The 27,067-nt window shown below is 36.6% G+C and overlaps 1 protein-coding gene across 3 annotated transcripts in view; it reads left to right on the top strand.

Moving 5' to 3' along the window:
• The window catches only part of stim1a (stromal interaction molecule 1a), a 49,854-nt gene extending 23,596 nt beyond the window's left edge, over positions 1 to 26,258 (top strand). Inside the window, exons 5-14 of one of the 3 annotated variants that reach the window (XM_073817528.1) lie at positions 410 to 521; positions 2,182 to 2,297; positions 8,723 to 8,900; positions 17,308 to 17,485; positions 19,644 to 19,811; positions 20,132 to 20,232; positions 20,333 to 20,562; positions 21,300 to 21,380; positions 22,124 to 22,508; positions 23,793 to 26,258. In XM_073817528.1, coding sequence (XP_073673629.1) covers positions 410 to 521; positions 2,182 to 2,297; positions 8,723 to 8,900; positions 17,308 to 17,485; positions 19,644 to 19,811; positions 20,132 to 20,232; positions 20,333 to 20,562; positions 21,300 to 21,380; positions 22,124 to 22,508; positions 23,793 to 24,309 — 2,066 coding nt within the window. In that variant the 3' untranslated portion in view covers positions 24,310 to 26,258. The remainder of the gene's footprint in view (positions 1 to 409; positions 522 to 2,181; positions 2,298 to 8,722; positions 8,901 to 17,307; positions 17,486 to 19,643; positions 19,812 to 20,131; positions 20,233 to 20,332; positions 20,563 to 21,299; positions 21,381 to 22,123; positions 22,509 to 23,792) is intronic. The other 2 variants (XM_073817526.1, XM_073817527.1) reach the window with 2 other exon arrangements.
• Positions 26,259 to 27,067: the final 809 nt, after the last annotated feature.

Here is a 27,067-nt window from a genome sequence, read left to right as displayed (position 1 = left end):
GTCGGACATGAAATATTTGGCTTTTATCCAAGGTCTCACCAGGCTCATACAAACAATATGTTTAAAGGGCGGAAAAAATCACACAGTATGATTAGGATCATTTATCATATGATAAGACCGATAAATTCAGCATGAAAGAGAAGCTTCTTCAGAATCAGATATTGTCACACTTAGTCATACGCTCTATTCCCCGTAGACCTCTCATGTAACGATTTGTTTTTTAAAAACTGTCACGATTCTTACTAAATTAAAAACTCCATTAGGATACTCATTTTAAGTCAAAGCCACCCACTTTTGGTCACACGTTGTATTACACAGCATTTATCAGCTTGTTTTGATAAATGAGTTCCGATACGTGATGTTCATGAATTTGGCTTTGTGTTTTACCTTTGTTCTTTTTCTTCCCCAGTGTACAACTGGACAGTGGATGAGGTTGTGAAGTGGCTTATCGAATACGTTGAGCTGACACAATATGAGGAAGCCTTCCGGAAGTTGAATTTCAATGGTACCTCCATGCCTCGGTGAGTTCCAGAAAGTGCTTTGAAACACACAGCGTTATTCTATGTGTTGACATAATTTCAACTGAAACAGGAAGGCAGGATGAGACATAACAAGCAGTACCCTTTTTTTAAATAGCCTAGAGCATTTTGCTTATGTCACAACTTTGACCACAGCTGTTGTGCTCAGTAAAGCTGCAATTGACAGCATGTGACAATTTATATCTGCACTGCCTTATAGAAAACCTTAAAGGGGACATCGGATGCAAAACTAACTTTTACATGTTGTTTGAACATCAATGTGTGTTGGCAGTTTGTGTACATAACCACCCCACAATGATAAAAATCCACCCAGTGGTATTTTTTAATCTTTAAATGTAATATCCCCTTTTCTCAGCTTCTTGTCATTATGGTGAAACACAGTTGATTGACATGAGCGTCTTACCTTAGACCCGTCCTCACCGAGCTGAAACAGTCTGAATACGATCGCCATTGTGTCGACTCGGGTGCAGAGAAAGACTCTAATTGAGCAATTGAGGTGTTCTGTTGTTGAATGTAATAATGAACACAGCAGTAGTCATTTACACCCGACATCTGAGCCGCTTTAGAGGCAGAGGACAACGTTACTTTCGTTTTTTACAGGAAGGCGCCGATCCCGATCTACATATGCATCCATGTTCGTGTACACAGCTTCACCCACAGCAAAAGCGAGTATAAGGGTTTTTTATGCATCTTCGCAAATGGCCTTTCTTAATAATGTGTTTGTTGGCAAGTTTCACCACTAAATGCGGCTAAAGTAAACATTACAGCTCGTAATCCCTCAGCAGAGAGGGGCGGGGCGAGCAGAGCTCATTTGCATTTAAAGGGCCCATGTGATAAAATGAGCTGATATTTTTGCAGAGCTGATTTTGACAAGGTAAAAGGGCGTTTTTTACACTACTGAGAATTTTTAACCAAAGTATATTAGAGACTTTTCATTAAGACCCTAAAGAATCATATGAACTTGTGGAGAATGGGCATCTGATGACCCCTTTAAGGCTAACAATTTGATACTTGATTTATAGAAAATTCAGAACAGCGTTTGAATTAGAAATATTTACATTGCAAATGTCTTTACTGTCACTTTTTGTGCAATTTGTGAAATGTATCTTTGCTCCATAATTGTTAATTTCTCTAAAAAATAACCTACTGACCATTAACTTTTGAATGGTGGTGTGCAAGTATATATAAGATATATAACTTTTATTCTACCCCAGTGTAATATCAGACAACTGGAATTCATGCTAAGCCATTCTTTTCCTCAAAATTGTTCATCTGTGCTGTTTGGTGATGCAACTAGTGAATAAATTATACACAGAAGCTTTAAAGAAAAGAACAGGATGTGGTATACTTTGAGACTGTGTGTTCTTAACTTTTGACATGCTGGTTAAATAAGTTTGGTCCGAGTGTGATTGGAAACACTTGACACTTGTCCTAACCAAGCATTTTTTCTGCTTTTAGTGAGACGAGAGTTACTTGACACTCCAACTTGACAGCTTTTATCATCATTCATGGATTTAAAACCAAATGTTTCTTCTTTTGCTCTGAAACTCAATTTTTCTATTTGACTCAGCAAGTCTGGCTTCTAATTCAGAACACATCTGCTTCACTTATTTACAGCTGTATTTATTTTTCTCTTTTCTAGATTGGCAGTCAAAAACGTCACTCTGACACAGACCGTCCTGAAGATTCTGGACCGTAGTCACTTTCAGAAACTACAGCTCAAGGCTTTGGATACAGTTCTGTTTGGAGCCCCTATGAGTGAGTGAGATTTTTCTCTGCTAGAGCATCATAAATCAAACCAAAGCCATAAATCCTGTCAAATAAATAAATATCTATTTTCTAGAAATGTTTATATCGATCCATACCTTGTGTCTGCTTTGGTATGATTATGTTTCACTGTATAATCTGTCTTTCCTTTGGAACATGTTTAAATGTGAGCCAGCTGGTGAGGTATCTGTCTCATCAGATGATTGACAGCCCACTAAAACATGCGAATAAGCTCAGAAGTACCTGCTTATCTACTTGGGCTTCAGATGTCTTGTCTGCCAGCAGTTGTTGATTTTTAAATGAGAGGAGCAGCAGAAATGCAAACATTGTTGTGTTTCTTCAGATTTAGGATTGGCGTCTGAGAAACAGCCAACTGTTAGTTTCGACTAGCACTTATCTGGAAAACTCTCTTATCATCCAACATGACTTTAGCGTTCAGGATGCATCACTGTTTAAAACGTTTGTATGCAGGAAGGCCGAATAGCTGTGTTTTTTAATTACTCAAAGAGTGAGTAGTTGCACTATGCTTAAGTTTGATATGAGAGTTTTTGAAAACTGTTTATGAAAGGTCTCACCAAAGCTGGATTTATTTGGTATAAATATAGTCATTCTTTTCACAACATTCCTGTTTTTTTACTATTTAAAATACCTAAATATATTTTAAAATGTAATTTGTTACTGTCGTGCAAAGCTGAATATTCAGCCTCATTACTACAGTCTTCAGTGTCACATGATCCTGCAGATATCATTCTAATGTGCTGATTTGTTGCTCAAGAAACATTAGCAATGTTGAAAACAGTTGTGCTGCTTATTGTTTTGATCAAAACAGTGATACATTTTCATTAAGATTCTTTGGTAATTAGAAAGTACAAAAAAAAACTGCATTTATTTTAAATTTAAATTTACTTTTAGAGTGTCTTAACTAACTTAAGCCAATTTAATGCTGAATAAAACAATTACTTTCTATAAATGCGATATATTTGAACAATAGTGAATTATATAAGCTAACAATAGCATTTTTAAGCTAGTCCTAAACCAAAAAGACTAGACAAATCCATTGCCAAATTCTGCCATATTGATCAATGCAATTTCTTCCATTATTTTTGTACTATTTTCCTCCGTTATACATGTTCTTTGAGACCAATTGGTCTGGCAAGGCTCGTAGTTATCTGCTGTAGGCCGAAGGCAAAGGCTTGAGGGGTTGGATAGGGAGGGTGTAGACAATCACTCTGTATTCTGAGCACACGTCTTTGGCGCACTGAAACGGATGCAGCCCGTTGTGTCTAACCAGCCAGAATGCTGGTGTACTAGTTCGGCAGGTTTAGAGGTATTTGTAAAAGAGTGACTGTGTTCGATCCATTCCCTTTCTGTTGTTTTATCAATGCCTTTTGTCTGTACACAAATGCTTGTTCCCAGGTGCACATTCTGTTGCATTCCTGGGAGTGTTATCTAAAGAATCTGCCTTGACCTGGAAACGGGATCAGTCTGTGCCAGCATGCGCTCATTCTGTTTGCTGGCCATCCATCAGCTTGGATTGCACGTCACAGATTGAACAGTAACCCTGCAATGGGATTTGATTTACGCCACACCCCAGAATACACCGGGGCTGACATAACCATGTGCTTTGCATGCCTTTTGTTATGAGAACAAAGTTGGTTTAGTACTAGAATGAGAGTGTTTGACATTTTATGATCTTGATTTAGCACGACGCTAAATGTCTTGCTCAGAATGGCTTTCCAGAAATGGCCAAAGCACTTGTTTTTATTAGTTATGTGACACGTCTTCCCTTCTTTTATTGGCATTGTTTATAAATATTTATTTTGAATTTATAGCTCCGTGACAGCGAATTGGCCCAAAAAACCTGGGTCATTCTGTCAGAGGTGTTGTGAACAGTGTGCAGGTCTTCTGTTTTTATGTTATGTGTAAATCCCCCCCCCCCTCCCCTTTTTTTGTATAGAAGAGCTACCATGTGCTTTTAAAATTATGCAGTTCAAAAGGAAAATGGAAATTATCTGCAATAACTATACCTGATATTGTTACTTTATTGGCTGATATTTGTTTTAAGATTTTAATTTAGATTTTTTCTTATATTTGCGACCCTGGACCACAAAACCGTTCTTAAGTAGCCTGTGTATATTTGTAGTAATAGCCAAAAATACATTGTATGGGTCAAAATTTTAGATTTTTCTTTTATGCCAAAAATCATTCGGATATTAAGTAAAGATCAGGTTCCTTGAAGATATTTAGTAAATTTCCGACCGTAAATATATCAAAACTTAACTTTTGATTAGTAATATGCATTGCTAAGAACTTTATTTGGACAACTTTAAAGGTGGTTTAGGTTTACTCAGCATTTCGATTCTATTTTATTTATTTATTTTTGCACCGTCAGATTCCAGATTTTCAAATGTTGTATCTTGGCCAAACATTGTCCTGTCCTAACAAAACAAACCATGCATCAATGAAAAGCCAGGCTTGTGCACAATTCAGAATTTCAGAATTGGCCACCATTCAATTCATGAGTTGGAATTTGAATTGAATTTACTCCGCCCCACAGGAAGTTGAATTTGAATTGGAGTTGGAATGACAGGAAGTGGAATTAAATTCATGGCAATTCAAAGACATTCCACACAGTCCTACAACAGAAAGAATGTGTTGAATCTCGCATACAATTACATTAATTTTGTAATTTAATAGCATAATTTCATTACACATAACTAGTCACTCCTCAACCCTGCAAACATTTTGTTCCAACAAATAGATAATGATCACATTCTTGAATTAAATTACTCCCTCAATGTTTGATTAGTTTTGTTCAAAATTTTATTTTCATTTTCAAAGTAATCAAATAACGCAATGTAATCTGTACAAGTAGTTCAAACTAATATCATTTATAGAATATGTAATGAAATCTTACATGTATTGTAAAGCTTCATTGTTAAACACTTCACTTATGTATATGAATTTCTTTGAATTTGTATTGAATTGCAATTCTGCTTCCTTTAATTCAAATTCAGATTGTAATTCTAGATCCTGTTTTTGACATCAATTCAAATTCAATTCAAATTCAAGAATTGTATTGGAATTTAGGAGTCATTCTCAATTCAATTCTGAATTGTGCACAAGCCTGTGAAAAGCTTATTTATTCTTTTTTTAAATGATTCTTTAGACTGGTTTTGTGGTCTAGGGTCACATTTATATATAACCACTAGAGTTCATTTAATAACACTGTTAAATATAACCTTTGCGATCTAAAAATCTTTAAATCTAAAATTGCAACTTATTTTTGCACTGTACATTATAATATTGTAATTCTTAAAATCACTTGCAGCATTTAAAACTATTTTTTTTTAATACACAAACCCCCGGTTTCACAGACAAGACTTAAGCCTAGCCCTAGACTAAAATGTAAGTCTGAGCTGTTTCGACTGAAATAAAATTGCATGGATTGATTTTAAAATATTACAGTGCCTTTGTTTTGTCTCAAGATTTAAAAAAAAAACACCAGTAATGTTTATTTTTTCCTAAGTATTTTATAAAAATAACTTAAATGTCTTAATTGAACTATGGCCTAATCATGGTTTAGTCTAAGCCCTGTCTGTGAAACTGGGCCAAAATTGTATACATTGTATACGACCCCAGGGGGTTAATATTGGCTATGTATCAGCCACAATTGTAATATTAATATTTCTAGCAATAATGACAGAAATCGTCAGAGTTGACAAGAAATGTTGGTTGATTATTTTTAGTGCTCATGTGTTTTTTTTTTTGTTTTTTTTGTCCCCCCACAAATATTTTAATTGTTGGTTTTTATATACACTATAGTTTAATGTTGCAGTCATTGATTGAAATTAATATTTTTATTCAGCAAGGATGCCTGAAAGTGACTGTTTAAATAAAGATTTATAGTATAACATTTAGTATAGCATTTATTTGAAGTAAATGCTATTCTTTTGAGCTTAGTTCACCAAAGAATCCTAAAAACATGTATTATTGCTTGCCAAAATATTAAGCAGAACAACTGTTTTCAACATTGATTATAATAATACATGTTTCGTATCTGGCAAATCAGCATATTAGATTGATTTCTGAAGAGTCATGTGACACTGAAAACTGTAGTAATGATGCTGAAAATTCAGTTTTACATCTCAGGAATAAATAAAATTTTAAAAAGTATTAAAATAGAAAACCATAATTATTTAACATTGTAATAATGTTTCACAATATTACTGAGCAAACAAGATTTCTTTCAGAAACAAACAAACAAAAATCTTACCAATCCCAAACATATATATTTAGCAGATGGATGTTTATTGATCATTGCGTCACATTACCAAGTTTTATTAATTTAAGACCTCTGTATTTCTATTAGAGCAAGAATGGAAAATCCTTTTAAAATTGTGTTGCAAGAACCTAGATCTACAAAAGTCTATAAATCTTTTCCTCTTCAAATTCAACAGCCTTATTTTTTTAGCCGTTTGCTTTTGACATTCCCTACTGTGGTTCTTATTAGAAAAATATCTGCTGTCAGCCATCAAGACTGTCCTCTTAGAGGTCTGAACAGGGAGTCACAGCCAGAGGGTCTGTATACGGCAGATTTCATTGTGTAAGTTGACTCTTTCATTGTGAAGTGGTCTGGCTCCAGGAAACCAGGGAGGTGGTGCAGCCTGCAAGTGACGGCTCAACGCCACCCCACCGATCTCCAGACACCATTTCCAGCTGCCCTGGTACCTCAAGACAATACCACCGTCAGAAACACGACTCGTATATCCCTCGTTTTTGTTAAATCACTGACACGGTTGACAGGGTTTTAAAAGCCTACGCCTCAGTGTTTAACAACAACATTTGAATAATTGGTCTTTAGAGAGTGTCCCATCACAACCTTCTGCTTTTGAGATTTGTTTTTAATGTTAATGGTGCAGGTGTTCTAGACACATTGAGCTGTGGTTCTCATGTGGGTCATGCAGGTTTAAGTTCGACTTGCCTTGGCATTTTCTGTTACTCTACAAAACTGGTCTTGTATGTTTTTAAAGCAGAAATACAGTGAAAACAGTCATTATTCTTCCAGTTATTATTCCAGTTTTCAGTATCACTTAATTCTTCAGAAATAATTCTAATATACTGATTTGCTGCTCAGGAAACATGTCTTATTATCATCAATGTGGAAAACAGTTCAAAAACATATACAATTTTACTGTTTTCCAACAGTTTTCAACATTGACGATAAATGTTTCTAGAATGATTTCTGAATAATTATGTGATGCTGAAAACTGGAATAATGATGCTGAAAATTCAGCTTTGCATTAGAGAAATTAATTGCGTTTCAAAATATATTACAATAGAAGGCAGTTATTTTAAATTGTAAAAATAATTCACAATATTACAAATAAAATTGCAGCCTTGGTGAGTCTTCTTTAAAAAACTGTAAACATCCTTTGGCTGCTAGTGTATATTCTTATATTCAAAGGCAAAAGCTTCACAAAAATGGTTTAGTGTGTTCTTTTTTGGTTATCAAAGCTATCAAGCTCATGCAGACCAGTTGTTTTTCTGTGCGAGACAACTTCCCTAGAGGATGAGGAGTTGAGAAGAGTGTTATTTTCCATCTCTCTCTACGCAGAAATTTGTATTTAATCATTGTTGTGTACAGATAGAGTAAGAAATTGAGTCATCCAGGGTCAGGACTATGTGCTGTCCCCAGGGCTATTGTTAGGTTAACTGTCTTGCCCAATGGCACAGCAGTGGTAAGTATTGCAGGACTGCAACCGCAGAAGCTCATGTATCCCTACAGTAAATGTAAATGAACGCTTTAACCTTTACAAGATGAATGCACTGCAGCTTACACCGTGTACCGGTACAATATTTGCAAAAAAAAAAAAAAAAGCTTTTAATGCTATGCATTAAACAGCTTTGTGGGAAGCCTTTGGACCGCTTGCAGAGAAAAGCCTATGTTTTGCTTGCATCGGTTTGCAAACTGAATTTAGATGTTCTACCTCACTGTGCAGAATGCAGATTGACTACTACTACAGCCTACATCTTAGCTTTGCACTCTTAAGCAGGTCATGGGATTTGTTCCAAAACCTTTTGAGCTGCCTACATATGCAGCATTTTAAAGCACCATCGACATACTTTTCATTTGAAAGCTGTTGCAGAAGGTGTCTGTGTTTCATTCAGTACTGAGAATTATCAATTCAAAAACTGCTTAATCTAATAATAATAAAAGAGCTGTTTTATTCTGTTATTTTGGAACTGAGACCTTCCTCACTGAATCTTCTCTAGCTGTTCTAGAGTAAAACCAATAAAAATAAAATGAGTTCATTTGTGTCCTTAAGCACAGCACTTAACCCTGGGTTACTACTTTGGTTTGTCAAATGACTGAGCAGTTGCCTAAAGTATAGTCTGGTTTCTGTCTTTAACAGTGAACAGGCATAACCATCTGAAGGACTTCATGCTGGTGGTGTCAATAGTCATCGGAATGGGAGGCTGCTGGTTCGCTTACATCCAGAACCGGCACTCGAAAGACCACATGAAGAAGATGATGAAAGACCTGGAGAGCCTCCACCGGGCGGAGCAGAGCCTTCACGACCTACAGCAGAAGTGAGAACCTGCTCTGCTCTTTTCTATTTTTAGATTCTTGGACAAGTGTAAGAAACTCTGTAGAGACTCTCAAAGCACTTGTTAGAGTTGTTAGGCGTTCCTTTGTTAAATAGTTATTAACTGTTTTTAAATAGTTTTTGTGCATCAAGATTCATTAGATAGGGGCCTGTTTTTAGTTGCATGAAGTTTAACTGTTTCAAAAACTTGCGTTGATATTGAAAATGAGCAGCTTATTAAATAACCTGGACCTCCAGGTGAGCTTTGTACTTCTGTTTTTAGTGGATGAAATTACTCGCATTCATGATATATGCACAGGAGCTTATAAAGTGAGGTTGGCGTTGCGTGTGATTGCAGTCACTGACTAAATAGAGTTCCTATAAGCTTTGATGTCAGATGGATTGCTCTGTTTTTACAGTGTTTAGTGAGCCTGGGCTTCCCTTCTCAGGGAACAGGATATGGAGCCGCATGGGAATAAACTGCAATACAGAACATCTGTTTAAGAGAAGGATTCCTCATCTATTCATTCCTCTATCTGTCTATCTATCATTCGTTAGTTCCATCGATCATGCTATCGTTCTTTTGTTCTATATCTATCTATCGTTCTGTCATTTTTTTTCTATGTATCATCTATCTATCATTTGTTTATTCCATCGATCGAAAAAATGATAGATATAGAATGAAAGGATGATGTATATCTAAATTGCTATCGTGTTTTCCATCTCTATCTATTTATCTGTCTATCGTTCGTTATCTATCGTTCTTTCTATCTATCGTTCTTTCTATCTGTCTATTGTTCTATCTATCCTTCTCTATCGTTTTTATCTATCTATATCTATCGTTCTTTCATTCTATCATTCTTTCCCTCTATTGTTCTTTACTTCTATTGTTCTTTCTATCTATCGTTCTTTCTTTCTGTCTATCAATTTATCATCAATCTATCATTGTATCTATCGTTCTTTCTATCATTCTTTCTATCTCTGTTGTTCTTTGTCTATCGTTCTATCTGTCCTTCTCTATCCGTCTGTCTATCGTTCTGTCTAACGTTCTAACATTCTATCGTTCTAACGTTCTATTATTTTCTATCTGTCTATCAGTTTATCATCCATCTATCATTCGATCGTTGTATCATTCTATTGTTCTATCTATCGTTCTTTCTATTTGTCTATTGTTCTTTCTATCTGTCTATCGTTCTTTCTATCTGTCTATATATTGTTCTATCTATCATTCTATCTATCGTTCTAATGTTCTATCTATCTATCTATCTGTCGTTCTAATGTTCTATCTATCGTTCTATTATTTTCTTTCTATCTGTCTGTCTACCTTTCTGTCTGTCTATTAGTTTATCATCCATCCATCCATCTATCATTCTTTCTATCTGTCTATCTGTCTCTCTGTCTATCGGTTTATCATTCTATCGTTGTAACATTCTATTGTTCTATCGTTCTTTCTATCATTCTTTCTATCGTTTTTTCTGTCGTTCTTTCTATTTGTCTGTTGTTCTTTCTATCTGTCTATCTATCATTCTTTCTATCTATTTCTCTATCTATCTTTCACTTACTTTATTTGTCATAAAGGCTGTTTACAATGTACAAAATCTGTGTTCTCAAACTGGAAAATGCATGTTTGCATGCATGCTGTTTCATACAACTAACCATTGTTCACTGTGAAGGAGGATATTTACCAGCAATTGTTGAATACATCAGACAATCGTGTTTGCAAACCATTACACATATGCTGAAAATCTTTAGGAATGTGAGAATGCGGATAATGCTCTGATCCCACAATACCAACTGTCATTTGCTAGCTTCCTCTAGAAGTCCTCATGCAGACTCATAGTCTGTCACCTTTTGAGGGAAAGGCACAGGAGCGAGTGTGTCCGGAAGAGTTCCTGTATCCCTTAACATGTGAATGAAGTGTGAGAGCGTGCGTGAAGGGGACGGGGCAGTGGAAACTATGCAGAGTGTGTTTGTTACAGTGGAGGACATCCAGCATGTTGCGTTCTGACACAACCGGCCGAGTCACCGGGTCATGTCTCTGGCGATTGGTGGGTGAGAGGCCTACAGTGCTCTGGTCGCCCCTGAGGGAGGTGATTAACCCCCGGATACTTCAAATCATCTCAGCTTAAACTCAAGGATAAAAATAAAATAAATGCCTTGGCCAGTTATATCATACATGTACGCAGGTCCTTGTGGGCTGTCGTTGCCTAAAAAGTACATTTAATTTTGTCGAGGCTTGCTTTAGGAACATTTCGAGATGAAACGAAATGTCAGTTTGCCCTTTAAACAAGCTGCAGTGGCCGTTTGTATGTAGGCATTTTTTTTCCCCCTATTTGAGATGTATTGTGAAGCCTTATCAAGGCCGTGGCAGTTGAGTCAGGCTTTCCAGCAGTTTCCTGTGTAGGTGTGTTGATGCATTTCACACCAGACAAACCTCTTCTCCAAAACAATTCAGTTTGATTAGAATTGCATGTTATGAAGTCAGATTTCACATTTTCTGAAAGGCGTTTCCAGTTGCTTTAGTGTGCCACTATGAGGTTGCTGGGTCATTCTGGGTTGTTGCAGTGGTATTGGTAGGATGTTTAGATGATTACATTACCAGTCAAAGTCAAAATAATTCACAAGTTGAACATTATGCACATTCTGTTTTCACATTTTTATATTTTTAGTCATTTGAGAGCAGTATATAGTATTACTTGTTTACTTGTAAAGCTGTCTTTTACTGTATTTTATATGAAGTAATTACAGTTTTGGTGAGCATTAGAGATTTTAAAAAGCATAAAATATTTTTTTCATTTTCTTTTTTTATTAGTCCAGAGCAGTAGTATATATCATTTTATAAATAAATACTTTTGTGTCATAAGCTTTTTTCCCCCTTTCTCATTAGCTTTCACAAACTTCTTTAGTGCATTGAGTTTAATAGAAAAGTACTGTAAAGCTGTCTTTTACTGTATTCTTGAATCGATTACAGTGAGCATTTTTGTGAGCATTAGAGATTTCAAAAGCATAAAAAAAATATTTTTTCAAAAGTATTATTATTATTATTTATTTATTTTTATTTTTTTTTTTTGTCCAGAGCAGTAGTTTATATATAATTTTATAAATAAATAGTACTTGTAAAGCTGTCTTTTACTGTATTTTATATGAAGTAATTACAGTTTTGGTGAGCATTAGATTTAAAAAAGCATTTAAAAAAATCTTAATTTCATTTATTTATTTATTTTTATTAGTCCAGCGCTATAGTATATATCATTTTATAAATAAATACATTTATGTCATAAGGTTTTTTTCCCAGTTTCTCATTCGTTTTCACAAACTTTAGTGCAGAGTTTTAATAGAAAAGTACTTGTAAAGCTGTCTTTTGCTATATTTTAAACAAAGTAATTACGGTTTTGGTGAGCATAGAGATTTTTAAAAGCATTTAAAAAAAAAATGTTTTATAGTTTTATTGGTCCAGAGCAGTATATACCATTTTATAAATACAACTGTTTTTTTCCCCTTTCTCATTAGCTTTCACAAATGTTTTTATTGTAAAGAGTTTACTAAAAGAGTACTTGTACTTGTAAAGTTCTTTTTTTTGTTGTATTTTTGACAAAATAATTAGTTTTGATTAGCATTAGTATTAATAAGTACATTTATTTCATAAGCATTTCCCCCCTTTCTCATTATCTTTCACAAACTTCATTGCAACGTGTTTAATAGAAAAGTACTTGTAATGCTGTCTTTATTTTACTGTGTTTGTTGTAACTGGCACTGTGGGACAAATTTCTTTGAAAGTTTATTACTTTTTTTTAATAGTATTAAGAATTTCATTTCAGTTCCCTCTCAGTGTATTTGACACCAGCTCACATGACTCTCACTCTTAGAGACCATCCGCACTCTCTCCCACAACTCTCACATGCTTGTTTGACCCTCATAAAATCAGATGTGAGAGAATGTTCTTCACATACATGCAACAGTGAACCGTGTTTATCTAAGCCTGCAGGTGCACGATTATAGGAGAAGAATGAAAGAAGAGTTTAATTAATCATTGCATGCAGAGTCTAGTCTATTGTTTGTAGCGCCTTTTGTATTCATAACTGTACTTTCACTGGCACCAAATAATGTTTTGTGTGAATGCGCAAGTAAAACAAACAATCCGCGTTCGAGCTTGAGGAAAGATAACAGAATAGACTAAATGTTTTGTTTGAATATGGAAAAGCTGGTAATTGAAAAATTAAAAAATAATTACAACTTAAGCTCCCTGATTACATAATCGATTGAGTTTGAAATTGTATATGAGACAGCTTGTTTTCCTAGATGTTTATTGTTGGCTTGTAACACTGAGATAGGATTATTTGATTTGCAGGATGGTGAATGGCAGAGGTCAGGATTGAGCGTTGTAGATTTTCAGTCTTGGCTGAAAGTTCAGATCGCCTTACACTAGTCCTTCACTCAATGACTACTTCTCCCCCAATCCACCTGTTTCTCTTTCCCCCCTGGCCTTCGAAGCCTTCGGTCTGCCATCTTCTGGATATCGGTGACATTGCATGAGCCATAGGGCAGCCATATCAATTCAGTCCTAGTCCAAAATCCCTTTCATTTTCCTCATAGGAGCTTTCAAACAAACCTGCCATTAGTTTAAACTGATTCTGTAAACTGTTGCAGAAACTCAAGTCAGTCTGCGTTAAGCTTCATTTTAAAAGTTAAATTCCCTGTGAAGAATTATGCTACTGAGCGATTCACTTGTCATTGGAACTGCCTCAACTAAAGCCCACAGACAGATAAAGCATTTTCCTTTAAGGAAAGATTGATCTGAGGGTTTATATAGATGCGACTGGGTAAATCAGGGGCCCCACTGTTCCTCTCTCTGCCGCCAGGAAAAATGGTTAATCCTGTCGTAGCTCAGGGAAGCCTACAGTTGTCAGTGTTGTTTCCACTCCTCTTTCCTGCTCGATATGACATCATCCTTTTTTTCTTCTTCTTCTTTTCTTTGTAAAAGCCGCACCCTGGTTTTGCAATCCTGTAAATGTAGTTTTGGGTTGTGTCTGAAAGCTTCACGTGACCATGGCTGCACATTTATACTATGCACACACAGACATCATAAAACCAGGCAAACATCAAGGATTATTTTATGATTATGTGGCTTCTTAATCTTTAGAGCTTTTATCCTGCTAATGGACTGTTTATGGTGTATTTTTATGATGAATAGTCATGACTTGTTTTTGACGGTGTTTTTTTTTTAATTATGTAATTTTTTTTATTGAATTTTAATTACCTTTTTTTTTTAACCAAAATGAGTTTTTGCTGTTAGTGATAGACAAGTAAATAAGTCATGGCCAATACAATTTCCAATAGTTGACCTTTTTTAAAATCATAAATAAGTCCTAACTTGCTCCAGAACATTGTTTTCAGATTTATTTTATTTTTATCAGTTATTTTTTGCTCTACAATGTTGCACATTCTTTTTGTCAGATTTGATTTGATTCAATTTTATTTGTTTTATAATGTTTTCTGAAGAATTTTGTTATTTTATATTTATTTTATTTTATTTTATTTCCTGGTCTAGAATTATGCACATTTTGGTTGTTTTATTAATTTAATTTAATTTCTGTTTTTAGATATTTTTTCTTAGCCAAGTATTTATTTCATTTATTTTATAACCATTCTGTTTTTGGATGTTTTTCTGAACTTCTTTATGTGATTATTTATATTATTTATTATTGTTATTTAATCATTTTCTGGTTCATCACACACTTTTTTTGTGTTTAAAACAAAACTAAACCAACAGTGTGGAATTATGCACATTTTGTTTGTCAGATTTTAATTTTTAGTTTAGTTTAGTTATTTCTTGGCCCAGAATTATGCACTTTTTATTTTATTTTATTTTATTTTATTTTACATTGTTTTCAGATATTTTTTTCTTAACTGACTATTTATTTATTTTTATGAACATTCTGTTTTTGGATGTATTTCTAAACTACTTTATTATTAATATTATTTATTATTGTTATTTAATATTCTTTTTTTTTTTTTTTGGTTTTTGGGTTTTTTCAAAAGTTTAAAACAACTAAACCAACAGTGTGATTTCAGGTGTTTGGTCCCCAGTGTATATATTGGTATAATATCAGCCATTGGCTACCTTGCACTACTGCAGTCTACTTGTAAAACAGGCACATTTGCCTTTACTGTGCTTAAGATTTTGTAAAACTATCTTGCTGCAGAGCATTGAACCTCTTTGAACCTTCAGCCATGACTCGCTGACCCTGAGGCTAAAAAGAGCACAGCTGGGTTTAGGGAGCTGCTGTGAAATAACTTCTGTGGTGTTTGTCAGACAGCAATTTTATCAAGCATGCCTTAGTTTCCTGTTAGTTTCCTGTCATCAGTCACATTTTATTTTATCATCTTTATTCTTGCATTTTATTTATCACTCTTGTTCCACAACTATCTGTTTGCTGAACTGTAGTAAACATGAGTGAGACATCAGTGAATGGCACTCCAACTACTGATGGTTGTTAGATCACACATGCAGAAATGTCTTCACAGTCTGCTGGTTTTGAATAAAATGGCTCTTGTTTAAGACTGAACCTGCTTTCTCCAGTAATCAGCCTCACATGATCCTTCAGTAATCCTTCTAATGCTCAAGAATTGTTATTGTTGATGACTGATACAATTTTTTTTTCAGGATTTTTTAATACATGGAAAGTTCAAAAGAACAATACACTTTTTTGTATAAAAGAAAAAAATCTGAATTTTCTACTGGATAAAGGTATTCATTTCTTAAAAAAAAAAAGTCTTACTGACCCTGGATAGACTGCATTTTGTATTTTTACTCAAATTCCCAGAAAGATCAGTGAAATCAAGGGTGTAAGAACATGGATCTGAAACAAGCGTTAACATCGTTGCAACAGATTATCTCAAGTAGATACAAACTTTCAGTAATATTGATAACTCTAGCCGTTCTGTTGTAAGTTTGATTGGTCTTTGTTGTGACTACTGTGTAACTTAGATTTACATTTATGCATGTGGCAGACACTGCCATTTTTTTTTCACAAAACTTATCACAAAATTAGTATTTGCAGTTAGTGAGAGACAAGTATATAAGCCAAGACCAATACAATTGCCAATAGTTGACCTTTTTGAGATTATAAATAACTCTTAACTTGCTCCAGAGCATTCTTTTTTCAGATTGAATTTTTTTATTCCATTTTGTTTTCAGTTATTTCTTCCTCCAGAATTATGCACATTGTTTTTAAATATTTTATTTTGTTTTATCAGTTATTTCTTGCTAGAATTATTATTATTATTATTATTATTATTATTATTTCTGTTTTCAGATTTTATTTTTGATTTAGTTTTATATCAGTTATTTCTTTTTTCTGAATTATGCACATTCTGTTTTTAGATTTAAAAAAAAAATTAAAAAAAAAAAATTCCGGTTATTGCTTGCTCCAGAATTATACACATTCTGTTTTCAGATTTCTATTAATTTTTTTTTATATCAGTTATTTCTTTCTCCAGAATTATGCACATTTTATTTTCAGATGCACATTCTGTTTTCAGATTTTATATTATATTATTTTATTTCTCCAGAATTATGCACATTCTGTTTTTAAATGTTTTATTTTTTTATTTTTATCAGTTATTTCTTGCTCCAGAATTACGCGCATTCTGTTTTCAGATTTAATTTTTTTATTATTATTATTTTAATTTAATTTTAATTTTTGCATTTCTCCAGAATTATGCACATTCTGTTTTTAAATGTTTTTTTATTTCTTGTTCTAGAATTATGCACCATCTGTTTTTCCAGATTTTTTTTTTTTCTACAGAATTATGCACGTTCTCAAGCACAGTGAAGGCGAATGTGACTGCTTTAAAAGTAGATGAAAATATCTTGATCCAAAGCAACTTTCCTTGCATTCAAGGAATGTATTTTATTAGTTCATGCTTTCATTGAGAATTAAACCCATGAGACTAGTGTTACAAAATAAATTTTCTTCTGTTTGATCTGCATCTTGCATAAGAAAATGCATCTGCATTCTGTTGTACATGTCTTTTGTCCTCTAAAAGTTTAGCACACAAACTTTGGCAGGCATGGCTTGGTTCATGAATAATAATTAAATTGTGTAACATTTTACCCTAAAGCCAACCTTGTTGGGTGAGCACCTAGCATTAGTTAAAAAAAATAAAATAAAATAAAATGCTTTGCCACTTGCATTTGTATTTCATTCAACCCACTGCTAAAGCAACCATTTGACTTCTGCTTGATCCTAAAGTTGTTGTTTTTACCCTGCTGGGTGGCAATGTGTTCTTTACTTATGCACTGCGGTCAAGAAAAATAAATCTCTTGAAAACATTCTGTTCTGGTACAATATAACACTAGTGCTCTGTGACTTATTTTGTGTGGTTTTCTTTACTTCACCTTCTCGCAGGCTACAGATCGCTCAGGAGGAGCACCGTTCAGTGGAGGTGGAGAAGGTAAACCTGGAGCAGAAGCTGAGGGATGAGATCAACGCTGCCAAACAAGAAGCGCAGAGACTGAAGGAGCTCAGAGAAGGAACTGTGAATGAGCTGAGCCGACAGAAATATGCAGAAGAGGAGCTGGAGCAGGTAAAAGTCACCTAATAACATGCAAAATGTTCAAAACCAAGTGTGGTTAGACTTGGATCTAAGTGTTCTAAATGGTCTAGACTTCAAATTTGCAGGTTCTGCAATACCACCCTTATCTTGATTCTGATTGGATAGGCTTTCTTTACAAAATAATGCTCAGGAAGTGGGTGGAAATGATTGCATGATGATCTGAAAGGTTATCTGCAAAATAACTTCCTGTACTGATGAAGTTTGAGTATCTTCCCAGTGCAGTGTCCAGCGCACCGCCACGCTGTGGCCTACTTTACTGAGCAATTACCGCAGTGCTGTTGCATAAGTGCTGGTTTAACACTTAAGGTCTGGTGAAGAATCTTTTCAGAAGCTGAGCAGAGAATTGTAACAAGCTCCGATATGTCAAGGACAGCACCTGGTTCCTGCTGTGACCATATAAGCTTCAGTTTGTCTTTATATGTATGAAATCCACAAGTGGCATCTCTGAATGTAATTGGATGAATTGTTTGTTTGCATAGGCGCCCCACATTGGCCTATTAAAACGCTGGCACTAAGTGGGTGTTCTGGGTCACAGGACGGCACAAATCTCTGTGGGTTTGAAGCTCATTAGCGTTGTTTTATAAGAAAGGGGTGTTTCGGTTCTCTGACCCCTCAGCCCACTCCCCAAGGCCCTTATTGGATGAGCTGTGTTTATTTACCGCTGTAATGGAGGAGTTGATTAATTGTGTTTATCCTAGTAAGGTTAGGTTAGGGTTTACAGCTTATCGGTGGCTAATTAATTTGCATCTTGTCGTAGCAAAATGTTTCAGGCGGTGAAATTGTTTATATGCTGTTTGTTCTCATTAGCTTGCCAAATGAGTCATTTGTGAGTCATGTAAATTAGCTAATTGTCATAATCTTGTATGCAAATTAGGGGATGAGTAGAAGAAGTTGAAAGGTTAAATACTGTTGCAATTTCAGTATACTAGCATTTGGGCTGTTATTTTGGAGCGTTCACAGATTTTGTTGTGCTCTGTGTGGCAAGGTTATTGTTAACGAAAATAAAACCATTAAAATTTGTATTTTTAAATAATAACTGAAAAAATAAATAAATAAATAACTCCAGTTAGCTGCCAAGACAATATTTCTATGTTTTGTTTAGTTTAAAGGGGTCCTTTTATGCTCTTTTACAGTCTTTATTTTGTTTTGGGGGCACACTAGAACACGCTCTCATGCTTGGTGGTTCGAAAAATGCATTATTTTTCACATAATTTACATTATTACAATAGCTTTCTCCCCAGCCTGGCACAAATGGCTTGATTAGTTCCAGGTCTGATGAAGGCCTGCCTTCCGGAAAAACGAAATGTGTTGTGATTGGTTAGCAGTCCCACTGCGTTGCGATTGGCGCACAGCTTAGACAGAATTTATGTACTGCCACGCCCCTTCCCAAAGCAGCAAGTTCCGTTACTGTGCAAGCTAGATTAAAGTGATTCTTTTTTAAACATTGATATTTTTCTTACAAAACACATCGGTTCGCTATAGGAGGCTTATATTGACTCCTCCGGAGTCACGTGAAGCACTTTTTATTATGGCTCGATGCACTTTATTGGACTTGTTTTGTACTAATTAGGGGTGGCACGGTTCACAAAACCCACGGTTCGATTCATATCATGGTTTTAGGTCACGGTTTTCGGTTCTGTACGGTTCTCTGTTTCGACCACTGACTACAATTAAATTCAAAAACTGAAAAAGCATAATAGGACCCCTTTAACTTTACCCATAAATGAAAATTTTCATTAATTACTCATGTTGTTCCAAACCTGTAAGACCTGCGTTTATCTTCGGAACACAAGTTAAGATATTTTTGATGAAATCCGAGACCCTGCACCAGCAACGCAACTACCGCGGTTAAGGCCCAGAAAGGTAGTAAGCACATAGTTAAAATAGTCCATGTGACATTAGTGGTTCAAACTTAATTTTATGAAGATACAAGAATACTTTTTGTGTGCAAAGAAAACTAAAATACTAACTTTATTCAACTTCTTTACTTCTGTGTCCATCATCTTTTCTGCACATTCACAAGAGCACAACGACACATACTTCCGTCTGAAAGCAGCCTTTTGAGGTTTGCTTAATGATCTGCCTAGCTTTGTACTCTGATCTGATTTGCATATGGCGCCCCCTGCAGGTGCGTATGGCCCTGAAGAAGGCAGAGAAGGAGCTGGAGTCTCGCAGCAGCTGGTCTCCTCCTGGCTCCCTGCAGAAGTGGCTGCAGCTCACTCATGAAGTGGAGGTGCAGTACTACAATATCAAGAAACAGAATGCAGAGAAACAACTGCAGGTGGCCAAGGAGGGGGTGAGCAGCATTTGTCGCAGCCATTCATTTAGCTAAGCTGGAACAGTGATAAAAAAAAAAAAAACATTTAGTTTATTTATTTAGTAACATTTGGTACAACCCTAGAATGTACAAGCCAATAATAGATTGCTACTTATAACGATTGGCAATGAAGTATATATTTTAATATCAGAAAAAAAGTTGTAAAGTTTGGTTAAGATGCTAGACAATGCTGGTGAATTTTTTTGTTAAAAATAATTGATGAAATGGTTTGTGATATATCAGTAAATTGATTTATAATAAAATCAAATAAATGATATAAATGTGACATGGTTTCTTAGGCAGAAAAGATTAAGAAGAAAAGAAATACTTTGTTTGGGACGTTCCATGTGGCACATAGTTCTTCACTGGATGACGTGGATCACAAAATACTTGCAGCCAAGTAAGTCACACAAACATTTCTCAACTGTTTTAAATGCCTAATTAAAAAAAAAAAAAAGTAATAATTGGAAAAATAACTCTTAATCACATCACCTCTCTAGGCAAGCTCTGGGTGAGGTAACGGCAGCTCTGAGAGAGAGACTCCATCGTTGGCAGCAGATTGAGATGCTTACAGGCTTCACGCTGGTCAATAACCCAGGCCTGCCTTCTCTGGCCTCTGCCCTCAACTTGGACCCCAGCTTCATGGGCGGCCGCGGCACACCCCAGCACTTCATGTCCGACGACATGGATGACATGGATGAGGACATAGTGGCACCAGGAACACTCCAATGTAAGGACTTGCCGGACAGCGTTAGAGATAAACCCTGGTCAGCCAAAGGCCAGGAAAGACCTTGTGGCATTTTGACCAAATCCAAAAATCCCTAGTTTTGAGCCATTTAGTCTTGACTAACTTTGAGCTAGTTCTGTCAGACATGGTTGTATGCACTGAGCATGTTTGCACACTGCTTAATTATGCTTTCTGCTGGAGTGTTTTCCCCCATCTACAGGTCTGTTTTACACACAGGGGAACACTTCAAGATCTTGACTACACATTGCTGTCATCTGTTTTTGAAATGGCCACTATGCACTCTTTGTACAGATCTTTTTTTCAGTATATCGTTAAATTTGATGGAGGGTTACAGAGTAGGCTAGAAGGGCAAGTTAAGAGGTCCAGTGAATGTCTGAAGTTGTTGTGGATTGTGATGCTCCATCTGAATGTGTGAAATAATGTTATCAAACAAGCTCTAAGAAAATAGTTGTTTCCCAGGTACAGAACTTTAAATAAAATTGGTGTTCATTTGGCAAAATTTATTAATTTTGAAATTTGTATTGTTGATCTCTCTTTCCCACAGTATATCTTAAGTGCTGTTCTATAGCTGGTTTCAAATACTAACTCAAATCCTTATTTGATTGAGCAAAGCATTTTCCAACAAAAAAAAATGAATTGTAGAAGTCTGTTCTTGTAGCTGTGTTGGTAGTAACTTTATTAACAGTTGCACCCCTACCCTTGCCCCTTACCCCCTCCAGATGCAGCGTGGCTAATGGGCCGCCGAGCAAGTGATCTCTGGTCTTTGAATTCGGATTGCCAGTCGTTTTGGAAGTACTCTGGTGGGCTAAACTACCATGCCCTTTACCCCACCCACTCCTCTTACTTCCTCTTGTTTTCCTCAACCACTCTCTTTTAAAGTGATATGCTGCCCATAACCCTTGCTACTGCAGGGAAACTGGACAGAAAGAAACGCTCCCAGTCTACACTTTTCAATCTTGTTCTTGTCCACAGTTGTGAAATGGTCTACTCTGAAATGCATGATCTCTCTTAGCTTTTGTTTTCTAATCTGTTTATCACATATCACTTGCAAGTCCATTCTTACATGGTACTGTTTTACATGTTATGCAAGCTTGGAGTCAATGTTAATAAAATGACCCTTTTTAGTTCCTTAACACAAATTCCTGGTCGTATCATAAACAATTAATTGGTTAAAGTAAAGTATAAGTTTTGTAATATTTATTCAAAATATATTAACAGCCTAATATGAGTTTCCTTATCAACTGACATCACAAATTCCCCTTGGTTTTCATGATCCAATCAATTCCTGATGGATAGAAACAGAAAATGTGATATGAATAAATGCACAGAAGGGTTGGTTAGGATCCAAACTTTTCCACAACTTCCCTATTGTCTAAAGCCACTAAGTCTGTAAACACTTGTACATTTTTCCTTCTTAGCACCTTAGTCTCAAAGTTTCTTATTTCACCTTTTCCAGCTTGCCACCCGTCACCCGATGTTATTTCAGTGTCTGCATGCTTTGAGTCATTTCTTTGAGTGACCTTATTATTTTGTGCCCCTACAGCTCCCAGTATGATGTCTCTCCGACAACGGCACATTGACCAGCAGCTGGCCATGGGTTCACAGAGGTTGGTAGAGAGTTGTCTCGCACTTGGTGGGCAGGAAGGGGAGGGTAGCTTGTACTCGTCCAGGTCTAGGACGGCGCAACGCCAGGCGCACAGCCAATCTTTTGGGCAGTTTGACGCTCCGGGACTGCCTCCTCTTTCCTCAGCAGTGTCTCATCCCGCTATCTACTCCGCTGCCTCATCCCACGCTCCCCACTCCTCTTCCGTCGCTACTGCTCCTCATGCATCCCACTATCACTCTTCATATTTCCAGCCCATGGACACCATCCCAGACCTCCCCTATGATGCCAGCCCAGAGCGCCCCCGCCGTTACGGCAGCTATGGGTATCACTTTATTCTGTGCTTGATTTGTACTTCTCACCTGGTGTGATCTTGGGACTTCGTCCAAAACATTTAACAGGACTTTTACCACACAATTCACACTTTCTGGTGTTACTTGTGGGATTTATTGCTGTAATTGGCTAAACTAGGGATAGGTAACGTTGGTCCTGGAGTGCCGCTGTCCTACCTGTAAATGTTTAGCTCCAAACCTAAGCAAACATACCTGGACAAGCTAATTAATGTCTTCAGGATAAACTCTGCAGGACCAAAGTTACCTATTCCTGGGCTATACTGAGTACAGTTCATGACACCGCAGCTTGCAACTTTGCTGTGTAACGTCCTGTTACGTTCTACCTTGTTGCTTAATCTATTCTTGCACCGATTGCCCCATTTTAAACCAATTCTCACACCGGCATGCCTGAATTGTCCATGTTGTGCAGGGGTGGCCAACAACCTCCAGAGTGTAGCTCAGGACTCTTCAACTCCAGTCCTGGAGAGCCAGGAACCTACAGACTTTAGATTCAACTTTAAATAAACTGGAACTGGATTTGGACTTGGACTTAAAGAGCCTTAATTAGCTCCAACTTAACCCCAACACACCTGCCTAGAAGTTTCTAATACTCCTGAAGAACTTGGGGTTGGTGCTAAACTCTGCAGGACAGTGGCCTTCCAGGAGCAGGACTGGATGCCTTGGGTGATTCTATGTCTAGACTGAACAGTCCTGTTCCTGGAGGACCACCTTCTTGTAGAGTTGAGCTTCAGCATGAACTAGTACAGGGGTGGTAAACTCCGGTCCTGGAGAGCCGCAGCCCTGCAGAGTTCAGCTCCAAGCCTAATAAAATCTCACCTGCCTGTAGTATTCTAGTAACCCTTCAGACCTTGATTAGCTTGTTCAGGTTTGTATAATCAGGTTAAAGCCAAACTCTGCAGGGCTGCACTAGTACATCTGCATGAAAGTAGGAGCAGACTTGGGCACCCCTGCTCTGTTAGCTTAGTGCCGGGTAGCCTGTCTGGGCCTTCAACCCTGCTCCTGGTGGCCCACTGTCCTGCAGAGTTTATTTCCAACCTGCTTCAGCACAACTGCATGTATATTTTCAAGCAGTCCTGAACAGCTTGATTAAGTGGATCCCCAGGAGCAGGGTTAAAGACCTCTGCTCAAATAGGTTCAACAACTCATTGGTAATGGAGTGATACCTTACATATAACCAGCAAGTTGTTTTGGCTATTTAGGACTACTCTAATATCTCACTTATTTCTTGATGCTAATTTCACCATTTTTATTCACAGGGACCTGAATCGCTCCGACTCTGATTCCTCCTTGTGTATATCCCAGACTGGCGAGCAGCTACGCCTGTCCTACGGTTCCAAAGGCTTCCCTGTGAAGCCCACTTCACTCCTGCATGGCCCCCATTCACGCTCTGAAGAGGGAGCCCACTCCCACACCCACAATGGAGGCAACAGAGTTCAAGATGGGGGAGCATCTCCCGATGGAGGTTCCGATAGTCCTATATTAATGAAGAAAGTGTATGGCATAGAGAAGTCCGCGAGTATGAGCGAGATCCATGGCTCCCAGGCGGCGATGTCCATGTCGGAATCCTCACGCTCCTTAAGCCCAAACTCCACTGAACCCGATACGCCGTCCCCCACTGGACTGACTGAGGGGAAGGCCGGAAACCGCATACCCCAGATCTCCTCGAAAAAGAGCCCCCTAGAGGAAGACAGTGGCTCCACAGGTGAAGACACTGACTCTGCTGCCAGTCGCAAGAAACATACCTTCAAGATCTTCAAAAAACAGAAGAAATAAGACAACTGGACTGTTTTGTTTTTCCCTTACATTTCTTTTTGTCGTATTGTTGATATAAATGTTTAGTTTTTTTCCCCTTCTGGTCAGAAGTTATGGCACAACCAAACACCTCTCCGAGGTCTTTAATAGAATTGTTTGCTTTTTCAGAGGAACACTTACAGTAGGTACAAGCATGATTTTAGGGGTGGGTGTGAACGACACACCAGTGGGGTTGGGATGGACTATTTTTTTTGGTCAATGGTAACGTATTTATTCAGCAGGAGACAGTGCCAGACTTTCAAAGGAATCTTCCCTCTGATGGACTATTCTTTCCTTGTATAATCCGTATCAGTTTGCATGTCTTCGCCTTTGTTTGATTGAACTTTGAATGCTCCTAGATGTTTGCTTGGTTCTTGTTCCCCTTTGCTTAAAACGCAAAACAGCCTGGTTCTTTAGTTTCTATCAGCACACTCCTTTGTCTTTCAAGTTAAAACAAATTGTCAGCTGAACATTTAATGGTACTCTACAATAAGTGTTTGTCAGTGGTCAAAGAAACTGTAAAAGGGCTGAACTATCAGTGTGGAACTCCTCTAAAATATGTTGCACTATTTCTGGATGTTGATGTGTCGCTTTTGTAAAGAAAATTTAGAATATGCTGGAATACGCACTAAAACGTTTACACAAACCAAGACACTGAACGTATCTCTAAGGCTTCAGGGATTTCTAGTACGTTTAAGAATTACAAGATTAGAACAAGTGATCATTGTCGATCATTCCAAATCATTTAGAAAATACAAGGTGGTTTATGAATATGCACATCAATGTTTGAGCATTTACTCTTAACCATGCTGACTGTTTATAATGACATCATCCAAAATCCAAGTTACCTAGAAAACATGTATTCAAAGTGCCAAACTAAAGCCACCGTCCAGCAAATGGGTACACTTCCAAAGGGTTATGTTTTGAGTTTGTTAGACCACTGATCTGATCTTAAATAGGTTGGCTATAAAGGTGCAGATTGTCCAAACTGTGGTGGAAGAATGGGTGTCTACATTTACTACTTCTGACATGTTTCAAAGAGAGCTTGAATATAATTTGTTCCTGCTGAATTAGGTCATATTATTCCTTTGACCCAAAGTCGAATCCTTGATTTCAGGTGCTCTTTTATATCATTTCAAAGCTAGACCACACGCAATAGCTGTTATAATGGAGCGACTTGCCTTTAAATGGTCAGATGTTCAGGCAGACGCATTTTACCACTGTGCATTTACAAAGGAAGTGGAGACCAGTCTCTGTTCTTCTTGTGGTTTACATGATGTTCACTTAGATAAATGTCTTTTTATCCCAGAGCACTGAAAATTACAAGCACACTTTCTGAAAAAAGAGAGGGGGTTAAGAATTAAAAGGCTTGGTGAGGGATGTCACTATGCATTTTATTAGTTTGTACCCACAGGCTTTGAAGGTCCAACGTATCTACTAACCTGGAGGTAAACCAAAGCAGCGCTGCACGAAACATTACCGGCTTCTTCTGTCATTTCTTTTGTGAAAGATGGTACAAGACCACATTCAAATATATATATCAACCAGTCAGTCTTTAACAGGTATACAGCTGTGCAAATGTATTTGTTTCATCTGTGCCTCTTTTGCACGAAGAAGCTCTTTTGTCAGTGAGTATGTCAGTGTGCGCGCGTCAGTCCGGTCCAGTAAACTGCACTTGATTGTGTTGATGCATGTTCTCAACACCAGTTCTCAAACATGGACAGGGGAGAGACGGGAGCTGTTTTAGAGTGTTCCCCCTTTAGATATTCCTGTTAACTTCTCCGTTTGAGCTATTTATGCCTATACTGTACAGAGAGGTGGAGGAACAAAGTAAAAATGATAATTTTGCATCTTCTGTAATGTTCAAAACTGTAGTCTTCAAATTTTATGGCACTCCTGCATGAAAGCAATAAAAAAAAGTTTTAAAACGAGTGAGATTTCCATTTTTGTGTTGTTTTTTCCCAATAATGTATGCAATGTTCAATCTATTGATCGATCTATCAATCTATCATTCATTCTTTTGATCTGTCGTTCATTCTATCGTCCGTTCTATCGATCTATCTCAATCCATCATTTGTTGAATCGATCTATCGTTCGTTCTATTGATCTATTGTTCTATCATTCTATCAATTTTTTCATTTATTATTGTTCGTTCTACCGATCTATCGTTCATTCTGTCATTCTATTGTTCCATCTTTTGTTCTATTGTTCATTCTATTGACCTATCATTTGTTCTAGCGATCTAGTGTTCAATCTATCATTCATTCAATCGATCTTTCATTTGTTCTATCAATCTACCATGTTTTATTGTTCGTTTTATTGATCTATCATTTTTCTATTGTTCGCTTTACCATTCGTTCTATTGTTCGTTCTATTTTTCCATCTATCTATTGTTCGTTTTATCAATCTTGTTTATTCTATCAACCTATCGTTCTATTATTCCATTTATTGTTCTATTGTTCATTCTATTGATCTATTGTTCAATCTATTGATTTATCATTCATTCAATTGATCTATCATTTGTTCTATCAATCTATTGTTCGTTCTATTGATCTAGTTTTATCAATCTGTCATTCTATCTATTGTTCCATCTATCTCTCATTCATTCTATCGATTGATCATTCTATCTATCGTTCCATCTATTGTTCAATCTGTTCATTTTAGTAACCTATAATTTGTTCTATCGATCTAGCGCTCGTTCTATCATTTCTATAAATCTATCATTCGTTCTGTCTATTCC

Source organism: Garra rufa, chromosome 14 (genome assembly GCF_049309525.1).
Source record: "Garra rufa chromosome 14, GarRuf1.0, whole genome shotgun sequence".
In the NCBI taxonomy this organism is placed as follows: domain Eukaryota; kingdom Metazoa; phylum Chordata; class Actinopteri; order Cypriniformes; family Cyprinidae; genus Garra; species Garra rufa.
Note: the sequence above shows the minus strand (reverse complement) of the source record. Positions and strands in the feature narration are given on the sequence as shown.